At 42.8% G+C, this 12,542-nt stretch overlaps 1 protein-coding gene across 1 annotated transcript in view; it reads right to left on the reverse strand.

The window, feature by feature from the left end:
• Window positions 1–12,542, reverse strand: part of ABCA13 (ATP binding cassette subfamily A member 13) — a 416,147-nt gene that overhangs the window by 99,549 nt on the left and 304,056 nt on the right. Inside the window, exons 50-52 of the mRNA XM_014828402.3 lie at window positions 11,263–11,440; window positions 8,054–8,169; window positions 2,604–2,760 (exon numbers count right to left, since the gene is read on the reverse strand). Coding sequence (XP_014683888.3) covers window positions 2,604–2,760; window positions 8,054–8,169; window positions 11,263–11,440 — 451 coding nt within the window. The remainder of the gene's footprint in view (window positions 1–2,603; window positions 2,761–8,053; window positions 8,170–11,262; window positions 11,441–12,542) is intronic.

The raw sequence follows: 12,542 nt of genomic DNA on the forward strand, positions 1-12,542 counted from the left end.
AGCAATAATATTTTATAAGGGAGCAAAATCATCAGAATGTGTACATTATAATACACAACGGTGTATGTATCCTATCATAAAATTAAAGAACTTGCAAAATTGTCAGCTATATATCTCATACTAGATAATGTTCAGTTTTCCCTTATAATGCAAACTTATAAGCTGACTAGTCTAAATGTCATCTTAAATAATGTGATTTGGAAGCAATAGAAAATTCAATAAAGACTTTCAGGGGCATTTACTGTTATATTTTGCTTTATTGTCTTTTGCATGTAGACACTGGAAAAACATGAAAGCTTCATTTAATTTTCCCTTAGTTCTTATCTTCCCCAATCACTCTTTGTAGATGTCAACCAGTCCTAAAGAGGCTTATTAATCCCATTTTTCACAAAACTATGTCCCTGGATCAAGTAATATACCACATGAAAGGATTTCCTTTTACTTGATGTAAAATAGAAACAGACTTTTAACTCAGGAACTGATAATTAAGGAAATGACATACTAATAATGATGACTTTCGGTCTGACTTTAAGGGATTCACAATTGTCTCTATTTTAGCATGAACTAGTGAGAAAATCCTCACTAGTGGAAGAGAGAGACGTTCCAGATCTTGAGTTGGAACCCAAAATGCATTTTCTATACAAATCAGCTTATAAATTGTGACTTGGCAAAAATAAAAATGCTCTTATTAACGTTATGGTTTATATACACAATGATTAACACTGGTTACACTGACTTTTAAGTCTGATCTGAGAATCTAGGCACCTTTCTTGGTTTCTTGCATTAATTCTATAAGAACATATTCCTCCCTAAATTACAAATTTATATTTTCAATCATTCATTTATAATATTGAGGTCTTTAAGCAAATATCAAAATAAAGAGTTAAGGAAAAGAAAGACCTTAGCAAAAGCAATAAAATGTCTTTTATTATTTAAAAATTGAGTTTGACCCATTTTTTGCAAACAACCTATTGCCTGTTGATTTCTCTCCAAGGAAGCAATGCTGTTTATAACTGGGGGGAACAGCCCACCTCAGTGTTTCAGTCTCAGGGATATGAAGGTTTCTGACTCATTTCCTCTTTGAGTCTGAATGATCTCTCCCCCTTTTCCTTTTCTCTCTGGGATCCTGTCCCCTAGAGCAGACCTCTGCTTCGAGTTTCTCACCCTAGGGATTATGTACATTGAGTCTGTTCCCCTTCTCACCTTAGTTCATGACTCACATCCCTCATGGCCAGTGTCATATTAGAGATCCGATGGAGGAGGAGGGAAACTTATACTGGCTCTAATTTCAACATTCTCCTCAAGCTAAAGCCACTTAATTGTTCTGCAAAAAGGCTAGACACATTAACACAGATCAATGTCTAATAGACCCATAAAAATCACCAAAATAGATTGTTTCCCTCATTGAATGCATAATAAATGTTCACACACTCCACTGCTTCTATACAAACACGAGGCATAACAGCACGAGGCACGACAATAAAAACTATTCTGAGCCCTCAGTGAACAGTCTACTAAGTCTGCTCAGGTCCAGTCATGAGAACATGAGCCTGCCCCAATTAAACAGGCGTCTGTCTCCGCCTCATTTGAGACATGACCAGCAGCACAGCCTCCAGAGCCCAGAAGGCCAGGCCTTTTCCAGGCTATCGTCTTAGCCGACGTGTCAATCAAACCCCCAGGATGACTGAGGAATTGGGAGTCTATGCAGACGGCAGGGAGTCAGGGGAGAACAGTGTGGTCAAAGCTGAGAGAAAAAGGCAGGAAAGAAAGGAATTGAAATAAGGGGTCAGATTGAAGTCTAAGCCCAAGGATAGCGCAGGGAAGGCAGAAGGCTGAAGGATGAGTTAAAGCTGCAGAGGCCAGGGGCCAGGCCTCATGAGGAGGAGACTTATGTAAGGAGCATGGTGGGAACGAGAGGGTTGTGGCAGCTGAACTTGATGCAGCTTGACCCAGATGCCTGCCTGGGATGATGCTCAAAACGCGACTTAGTGATGCAAATGGCCTGGTGGAGAGAGGCATTTCCTTCATTAGGAGAAATGTTCCTTAACCACGGAGTCCTTTCTCAGGGCAGCCTTTTGCTCCAATACTTTGAAAGTAACAAAACTAAATATGTTCCAGGGAGCCTAGGGCGAGAATCGTCCCAATAAGCTAGACCTGCTGTCATCTAGATTATTCGTCTAAGAGTGTGGTTAGCCACTACAGCCAATCCTACCCTGTAGCATCTGACCCCAAAGAGAGGAATGCCTGACCCCTACTCCTGCAACACTCCGACAGGACACAGTTCAGGCATGCATTCACTCCTCCAGCCATCAATCAGTAATTCATCAACAAACAGGGATGCAGCAGTGACACATTTGTGGGTCTGCCCTCACAATGGGAGTAGCAGAAATTGTGCATCTTTTGTCAATTGATGCCAGCGCACGCATGGCTCTTTTAAGGCAGAGATGTTTTCATTAGTTAAAGTCAATTTGTCTTTGTGGAGGTTGAAGATGAATATTTGCAAGTTTCCATTTAATTCCAGTTGGGAAAGCAAGAGAATAGGCCTGAGACAACATTCTCTTCTGACTAGTGCCCTCGGAGAGGCCGCACTGAAGCCCACTGACCTGAGCTTTGGAGATGATGGCCAGTAAGCGGGGCATGATGGTCATCAGCATGGTGCACAGGCCAAAGATGAAGTTCACCGAGACGTAGGAGATGAAAGCTACATCTGAACTGGAGAAGATTCTGGACATCAGATACGTCCATGGGAGAGTCGCATATCTGAAAAGTAAAGCGAAAAATCATGTTTATTTTCCTGTACCATTTATTTGTATAGAGGTTGAATTATATGAGGTTTTGTGGGCCTGGTCAGTTTTCCTCACTTAGTGGACAGAAACACACTTTACTTAATAAATCCCACAGTGTTTTCCAAAGACAAAACACATTTCCTGGGGCTTCAGAGGACACCACAGTATGATGGGAAGAGCATGGGGAGGTCAAACCTGGGTCCCGTGTCAGCCTGGACTTGTAGCTCTGTGATCTGGAGAAGGTCAGCTGATGGCCCCAGGGTCCCCTCCCCCAAAGGGCATGCCTGAGCTCACTCCTAAGCTCCGATTCTCATCAGTAAAGCAGGAACAATACCTATTTGTTAAAGTGAGAATTAAAAGCTCTCAAGAATGGAAAGGTGTAGAGCTCTATACAACAAAGCCTAGAGATAAAAAAAGAAAGCTTCCCTTTTGCTCCGTGTGGGCACTGCGTGTGTGCTTCCATGGTGCTCCTGAATACTTCTCCCACTCCAACAACCTGGAAGGTGCGTGCTGTGACCCCATTTCACAGATAGCGCAAAGCGATGAACAAGGTTCAGATACCTTGATTGAGGCTTCGTGGCTTAGAAGAAGAAGAAGCTGGAAATGGGATGCATTTCTGTGTGGCCCCAAAGCTGAGCCGTAAGGGGCCTCACCCTAGAAGCAGCTCCCACAAGTTTTGGATGACATCAAGATCTAAGAAAACCCCCACAATGTTCCTAAAATGAAAACTTCTGTCTTTCTCCATATCCTCAAGCCAAGTTTCATTCTTGGCCAACTTTCCTCAGCCTCTTTAAGTTGCGATACCGCTGTGCCTCATTAAAGGAAACTGGCACTTCAATTTTGGCTCCAAATATCAGCAGAGAAGTCACTTACTTTAAATCACAGCCTTTCTCTTAAGTCACCCATATGTCTCCATGTGCTCTCTGTCCACTCAAGGGAAACTTGACCCTGTTTTCTCAGAGGGATTGAGTGGTCTCACCTGAAATACCTCAGTGCCTTCTAAATGCCTGGGTTTTCTTAATACGTTAACCAGCTCTGAAAATATGAGACCTCAAAGTGATGCTAGGCCTTCGAGACAGCTATCATTTTAGTACGGTTCCTTTTCCATACGAGATCTATGATATCAGAATGTGTCCCTGGGCCAGCAGATACCTGCTCATATTTCAGAAAATATAATATATACATAATCTTATACATAAAATCCTACAGGGCTTCCAAAAATGCTCTCAGCAACAATCATCCTCATAATTTGGTCCTGGAGAAAATTATTTTAGAGTGTACAAGATGGAGGTGAGAACTCCAAAGCAATTGTTCTTAAATAGCTGCTGTACCAAATAATTAAATTATCCTTAAATAATTACCAAAGAAGTAGGTTATGACTTTTGGTGCTTTATGCTGTCAACACCTCGGTGTGAGATAAAGTATCGCAGAGAGGAATTAACCCCACAAGCTCACGTACACCACCCCCCTCTGGCCTTTACTGTTCCTTCGGGCCATAAATCAGGTGCTACCCTCCCCCATGCGGCTGCTCTGACAAGCTGATGAAGCAATAGTAGTCAAAGTATTTTTTATAACTGAAATATGAACATTAGTATCAATCTGTGAGTCAAATTTGGGGGCAGCTATAATTGCTGTAAAATTCCTTCTTACAGTGTAGCAAAAATCTCTTAAAACTACTGATCCAAACTCTATGTTCTGGAACAACACATAAGTTGCTTTTCTTTTCCATGGATAGCCCTATAAACAGCTAAAGACAACCATCTTGGTCCTCATAAGCCTCTGCTACAAAAGGCCAGGTCTTTCTTGGTTCCTTATATGACATGGCATCCAGACAACTCTGTTGAATTTTGCAACGTGGGGGTTAGGGGCGTTTGGGTAGCAGCACCTCACATGGCATCTGCTGTGGTCGGCCTGGCACAAGACACAGCGAAATCATCACCTCCTTTGATCAGCACGTCCACACCCAAGAACGGAATCCAGGAATGCGGTAGCTTCAGTGTCCCACAAGGAAGCAGGGACACCCCGATCTGTACATGAGGGACTAATCAACACGCCACCACTAGTCTCCGCTCTATTTGAGACTGTTCAGAATCTGTACCTTGTTACTCACTACATAAGGTTTCCACACGTAAATCAAAGCATTATTTAAGCAAAGGGAATCACAGACAAAGACACAGACTTAAATGATGTCCCCAGAGAGTTCCTATGGCTACATTAAGGAACAGTCTTTCAGTGTGGTTTTCAGCTGCTAGGCATCCATCACATTTTTTTACTACATGTTCATAAGTTACCTTCCAAATACTTGATTCAAATCAATATATTGGCAGCTTCAGTTTCCCTGTTTTGTTTTTTTTTTTAATTTTTTAAGAAAACAATTAAATTGCTTTGCAGAGCATAATTTACTTTTTAGTGAAACCTATGGTGGCTTTCAACAGTCTGTATTGTTTCATTAAAAATAATATCATTTCAATGATTTTAGAATTTGCTGGATATTCACATACTGTTCACAATTATTCTAGAATTTTTGAGTTTTCCTTCCTTTGAAATTTGGCCCCTTCCCTACACTGTGGGAATTTTCTAAGACACAGAACAGGATTTGTGACCTCATCTTCACAATCCTTTAGCACTAAATATGTTTTTAAGGTTTCAATTTTTTGTGTAAGTTAGATTCTCTTTTCTCTCTGACCTTTTTAGGTCTTATTTTCCTCTTTTATCTCTTATGAGACTCCATTCATTTACCTGGTCCCCAAAATCTTCAGATTCCAAACCATTAAATGGACAGGTTAATTTCTGACCATGTTCTTAGGTTTCAGTTCACTCTGGGACTCGGCCTCCTGAGATTGCTCTTGGGCACCACGCACTTCCACACTCTTGTGGGTACAAGAGAGTTGAGTGGACGCTCCTGTCCACCAGGGTGCTGGGAGACAGACAGTGGCACCCCACGGAGCCTCACTCCTCCTCTTGCAGGATCACTGTTCGGGTCGTGTGCATGGTTGGGATCCAGTGAAGAAGGAGCTACCATTTAAACCTGGACTAATCCACAGCCCCTCAGGTGTCAGCCTGTGATTCTAGCCAGCGTCTCTTTGGCTCTTCCTCACTGGAATTAGCCTGACCTCCAACACGGGGTGCATTCATTATCTTTTCAGCTCCTCCCAGTCCCTCTAACCTAAGACTTCTTCACTTGAGGTGTGTCACCCCTGGTGGCCTATGAATGAGCTTCAAGAGACCTGCGAATCACCTGAAATTCCTTGAAATGCTGTAGTCATGCACGTGATGAGAATTCTTAGCTTAATTCAGGCTCTTAAAGGGGCTCACAAGCAAAACAAGGCAAAGGGAAACTAAAAATGTGCTTCTTACAAGTTTCTAACCACTTGATTTTGTCTAAGTTTTACCTTACTTTAAACTTAACGAAATCTGCTCTCCTGAAGTTCAAAAATAATTTATAGCAAAGTCTATTTAATCACACTTCAAGGCACCATGACAACACTATCTATTTAACTAGACCAATAAACTAAAATCAAACCATGTCCTTAGAACTAGGAATCACATATATAGATCTTTATATCCGAGAACATAAATTTCTGATTGAGTATAATAAACATGTGTCTGCCACAAGCATTTTTTATAGCTTAAATCATAATATCCTGTAAACACCAAAATAATTCTAATAGTAACAATACGGCTAAAATTAATTTAATGGGAAATTTTGCCAGTCATTATATGTGAGGTTTATATGAACCACCTAATTTAATCTTCAGAGCAACAGAATTGGAGTTCTACAGGGAAGAAACTGAGGCTAAGAGAGAGTTAATTAATATTTCCAAGGCCAGAGTTAGTGAGTGGCAATATCAGTATTCCCCAAAAGGTTTGTGTGTCTCTCTCTCTCCTCCATCTATCCATCTACCCATTTATATAGCTACTCCTCTAATAATGACATATACTTAAGTTAAACTCTGTCCTCTAATTGGATGTTTGGGCTCATTGATAAAACTGTGATCTGTGTAAAAATCATTTTACTTGTAATCTTTGGCTTAAATAAAGCAGAATGCTTTCTTTAAAAAAAATTGTTAGCCTTGAATTATAATGAATTAGTATGTTAATTATTTTTCCTACTATTAGCAAGTATCTCTTGTATACTTAGCCTGTGTTGGGGGTTGGAATTGGCCGCCCCAAGATATGTCTCTTTGGCAAAAGGATTATTTTGGGCTGGTAACTTTTAAAAACTGCAGACATGAGAGAAACTCTGAAAAGTACAAGTTACACTTTGTAAGAGACATTTACATTGTAAAGGAAATCTCCATCTGTAAAGGTGTCTTCTCTCTGTACCAGGAAGAGGGGGATGACCTTATCTCTAGAAACTCTTATCAAGGTGGAAGGCAAGGACTTCAATCTGCATAATAACCTGACTCTTGTTTACTGTGCTTTTCTGGTAATCACCCATAACTGACCCCTCCTCCAACATTTTCCTTTGTAGCTGAAGATGGTATTTAAGGTAAGAACCTCCGCCATTTTGGGAAGTTACTTAGTTTGCCTGAGTCTCTCCCATGTATACATGTTATAAAACTTTGTTTAATTTTCTCCTGTTATTCTGACTTGTGATTTTAATTCGTTGTCCAGCCAGAAGAACCTAAAATGGGTAGAGGAAATGTCTTCCTCCCCTGCACCTGGATATAGACAGAGGCATAGCAATAAAAAGATATGCTATTATATATTCCTGATACCAAGTAGGTATAATTTGGGGACCACTAGAAATGATCCTGACTCGTGTGTATAAATGAGAAATTTTTCAAATGAATTTTTTGCTTTTGTTATTTTTCCTCTGAGAATGAGTGATATAAGCTAGACAAAACATTTCCAAACTACTAACATCATAGGAGAGAGAAAATATGTGAGACATAGGGCTTCATGAGAGAATCTCCTCAAAGGCAGTTTTAGAGCTGACTGGATTATGTGTTTGAGCTCCAGATTAATGTCGAAGTGAGAGTAACAGAGAATCCATTTCCAACTGCACAAGTTTGTCAAACAGCTCAAGGGCCTGTCTGAGACAGGGCCAATGCCATCTCCATTACGGCCATGTCAGCCCGCCCCCTCCACAGGGCAGTCAGCATCTTGCTCCAGCTTGTTTGCTCAGCATCCCTTGTAGAAGCAACGTAATTGCTTGAAAAGAGAGAAAATCATGAAGCAGACAGCAGGTTCAAAGCCATCCCGGGGGTTTTCTCTTTCAGAAAACAAACCATAATTCTGCAGCAGCGTTTCTCATCACATACCCGAAAAGTACCAGCAGGAGGGCCGTGGCTGCCAAGTTCTCGCGGAAAGTAAAAGCTGTTAACCGGAAGGCGACAATAACGGTGACACACAGGCAGATGGAAACCAAGTAAAAGAGCTGAGAAAATAAAAAGACAAAGGGGGACCTGTTACATCAGACGGGAATATTTATCATTATCTCTTTATCCTGGTTTTCATTTCAACTTATTATTATTTTTTTTTTTTGGAGTAAGATTAGCCCTGAGCTAACATCCGGTGCCAGTCCTCCTCTTTTGCTGAGAAAGACTGGCCCTGAGCTAACATCCGTGCCCATCTTCCTCTACTTTATATGTGGGACGCCTACGACAGCATAGCATGCCAAGTGGTACCATGTCCGCACCAGGGATCCAAACCAGTGAACCCAGGGCCAACGAAGTGGAACGTGTAAACTTAACCACTGCACCACGGGGCCGGCCCAACGAATCTTTTTTTTTTTTTTTTGAGGAAGATTAGCCCTGAGGTAACATTTGCCGCCAATCCTCTTTTTGCTGAAAAAGACTGGTCCTGAGCTAACATCCGTGCCCATCTTCCTCTACTTTATATGTGGGACGCCTGCCACAGCATGGCTTGGCAAGCAGTGCCATGTCCCCACCAGGGATCTGAACTGGCGAACCCCGGGCCATTGAAGCGGAACTTCACTGCTGCGCCACCGGGCTGACCCCTCAACTTCTACTTAAATATATTTCCTGTTTTGCACATCACAAGTTTTGTAGCAGTGGAGTGAGTCCTGGAAAGCCACAGTTTGGGGCTGAATTGTGTCCCCCTAAATTCATATGCTGACACCCCAGGACCTCAGAATGTGATTGCATTTGGAGATAGGAACTTTAAAGAGGTGATGAAGGTGAAACGAGGCCATTAGGGTGGGCCCTCATCCAGTCTGACCGGTGTCTTTATCAAATGAGATGAGGACACAGACCTGCACAGAGGGAATACCGTGTGAGGACAGAGGGAGAACGTGGTCGTCTACACCCAGAAGAGAAGCTCAGGAGAAACCAACTCTGTGACACCTTGATCTGAAACTTGCAGCCTCCAGAACTGAGAAAATAAATTTCTGTTGTTGAAGCCACCCAGTTTGTGGAGTTTTTCGACAGTGGTGCAAGTAAACTAATACAGCCACCCATACCCATCTCCTTCTAGAAAGGCCTAGGGATCTAGACACTTTCCACAAAACATGACTTCTTCTCACACTTAGAACCGAGGACAGACCCCTCGCCCTGCCTTACAACCCCCTTTGAGGAACTCCCTGCCTCCCTACCCATTCGCCTTGCAGTGCTCCCCAGAGGCTGACAACAGCAGGGCCTTCCTCGGGGACTCTCGCACACCAGCTCCCTCTTCTGTTGGAGCCTCTGGCGGCAGAGTTCTTCCTCAGTGCCATCCACATGCTTAGCTCCTTCTTACTTTTCACATCTCAGCTTAAATGTCACTTCCTCAGAGTCCTGCTTTGACCTCCTGATTTAAAATCTTCTTTCGCTCTCTCAATAAATCTAGTCACGAGGCAATTGTGTCTTGTGTATTGATTTGTTTCTTTATTTGTTTTCTGATTCCTCCTATAAGAACATAAACTCTGTGAGGGGAGAGGTCTTCTCTGCCTTGTTCAGAGCTTTATTCGCAGCACCCTGGATACACCTTGACTCATGCAGGTCCTCAAACATGTCCATTAAATGAGACATTGAAGTGAATAGGCAGGGGATGATTGGATGAAGTGGAAGACAATCAACCAAGACAAACGTAATCCTCCCACCCTTAAACCCCACAGCAAATGTCACAGGGTGAAGAGGAGCCACGTGCAGTGGGAGGGATATGGAGGTAATAACCGAGGACTGCAGAAAAGAGCAGAGACTTGGGGTTTTGGAGACTTTGAATCTCCCTGGTGTCTTGGAAATGTGGCCCTCCCTTCCCCATCTCTGGGAAGGCTGTGGTCACTGCATGTCATTGAAGGAAATGTGTGTTAAGAGTGGAGCGGCCAGCAGGAGTGTGCGGTCCTAGGAACAGAACTGAACCAGGACTCAGAGGCTGGAGCTGCAAAGCTGGCTCTGTGCTAACTGGACAGATGACCTTGGATGAGTCCTTTCCTCTCTCTTGCTTCAAGAATGTCCTCCAGGAAAGACAAAGGGGTTGAAGAAAGACAGAATTTCTCTCGATCTTGGCTGAGATTCATAAACTTCTTCGGGTGCTGACTAAAATGCAGATTCTAAGTACCACCAGACTTATAGAACAGAATCAGGAATGAAGGACAGGCCCAGGGAAATGCCACTTTTCCTCAGTGCCCCAGGTGATTTCTCTCGTCAGGCAGGTTTGGGGGAAATTTTGACTAGGGTGAAGTCATTTAGGTGTGACCCATGTAAACTATAACAAGTAAATTGTTACATGTTCAAAAGGAAATAAATCAGCTAAATTCTAAGCCAAGTCAAAGTAGTCATTACATGAGCCCAATGTGTTAACACACCAGATTCTGTGCAGCTAGTGTGGCATCTGGCAGGTTCTTGGTAAATGTCAGGTCTCCCTGCCATCTGTTGACTGAGTAAAATATTCCGTGACATAGGATGAGCCATTATGAGGACAAGGATATCACTTTCCTAGAAAGGACAACTCTATGTGACAATGAAAGTAGGCATTGACCTGAAGATGTGGTTTTTGATTCCAGTTGAGTGTCTTAAACTCTAGGGAACGAATAACACTGCATTGTTCTTGTCCTCTTAAGGACAGTGAGCTGGAGGGCTTCCACTGGAGAGCTGACCACATGCAGGACATGCCAAGACAGGACACATATTAGGGGTTCTGGTCACTCTGGAGCTGGTGGTGGACAGGCAGGTGACAGATCACTTCTAACGATTTTCCTCTGTCCCTTCCATCCCCTTAAAAGGAACATATTAAAAGCCACTCTTTTCTCATTTTCCAGGTAGGATACTTTGTATTTCTGTGCAGGTTCCTAATTTCCCAGATCTCTAGCCTGTGGCTTGTCAGTCTTCTCTTTTATGAAGCAATTGTAAATGCCTGATAGTGATAAGTAAATGTGACTTAACCTGAAATGTGCTTTCCAATAAAATGACCCCTTCTTTTGTCGAGAGTCTGAGGTAGCCAGCCTCCTACACACACACACACACACACACACACACACTCTTAAATACATGACCGATGTGGAGGCACATGGAACATCATTCCCAAATCTTACCATGTCGTACAGGAAGTTAGTGAACCAGTACGTTCTGTAGCCCAGGCCACTTATGTGCTGCAACCTCTTGGCTCCGGTCACCCTGTCCTTCACTATGGAGCTCCCAATTGATGCAGACAGGATAGAGAACCCCAGCACGATGCAGAGGGCAACACCACACTGACGGATACTCTCCAGGCTGTAGGTAGAAGAGGCAGCTCGTCAGATGTTAGACAAAGAACACAAGTCTTCTTTCTGTTAGTAACAATCATTGATGAGGACGCAGCAGTGAAATCCTGAATTAAGAACTTATGATCAGCAAGGCATATTGGCTGAAGGCCTGGATTCTCTCATTAAGTCCCCTCAATGGCCTTTTGAGGCAGGGATTCCTGTATAGAAGACAGAACTGAGGAGTGCAAAATTGAGGGACATTTCAGAGTCCGCCTGTCTGAAGCCTACTCTTGACCACTGAGTTCGACTCCCCATTAAGATGAAAGACATTTGCAGAGTAGCATCTGCGGCGAGCTGTGGCCTTTGCTCATGTTGGGACCACCTTGCTGAGCAGCAAGCCCTGTGGGAGGCAGGTGGGTAGGTATTAGCTATAGCTCCACACATCACCGGACCATCTCTGAATTTAGTCTCTCAAATAGCAAAAATAGTCTGTGATAGATGGAGGTGTTTTTGTACTACCATACACTGTACACTTTCTTGGTCATTTTTTAATTGGAGCATTACTACATCTCTCAAGTCAATCACAAGCCCCTCTTTAGGAACCGTCAGTGAACAGGCAGTCTTTCAGGTGGCCGACATGGTGAAAAGGCTCATCACAAACAGTCCACGCCTTCCTATCCATCACATCTTGTTTTATAACAGACGTCAATGCTCCTACACCTAGAATTCTCGGCAGTTGAGGGACACTGCTAACGGTAGAATCCTGAAAATCAGTACATGAACGTAAGGACAAACTGTAGTGTGTGCTTCCTGCCATGTCAATGACTTAAGGAGAGAACACCCATTAGGCAGCTTTGTGTTCTCTGACTCAGTTTGGTAGGTCATAGGAAATACATAAATACTTATTTTCCATTTTTTACTAAAAGTTTGTCAACTGTGTGATAGGGAAGGGAGATGGGAAAAAGGAGAAGACAGGCAGAAGCATTTCACCTTTTATAAGACAATGAGGACTGACGCTTAATTCTGTATATAAAGAACTCTGGCTTTATCACCACCCATGTCTCGATCTGGACCATGAGGAAAGTCTGGCATGAGAAATTTTCAAGGAGGTATTACTCTATGTGCCTATA

The sequence above is a fragment of the Equus asinus genome, chromosome 1, assembly GCF_041296235.1.
Source record: "Equus asinus isolate D_3611 breed Donkey chromosome 1, EquAss-T2T_v2, whole genome shotgun sequence".
Classification (NCBI taxonomy): domain Eukaryota; kingdom Metazoa; phylum Chordata; class Mammalia; order Perissodactyla; family Equidae; genus Equus; species Equus asinus.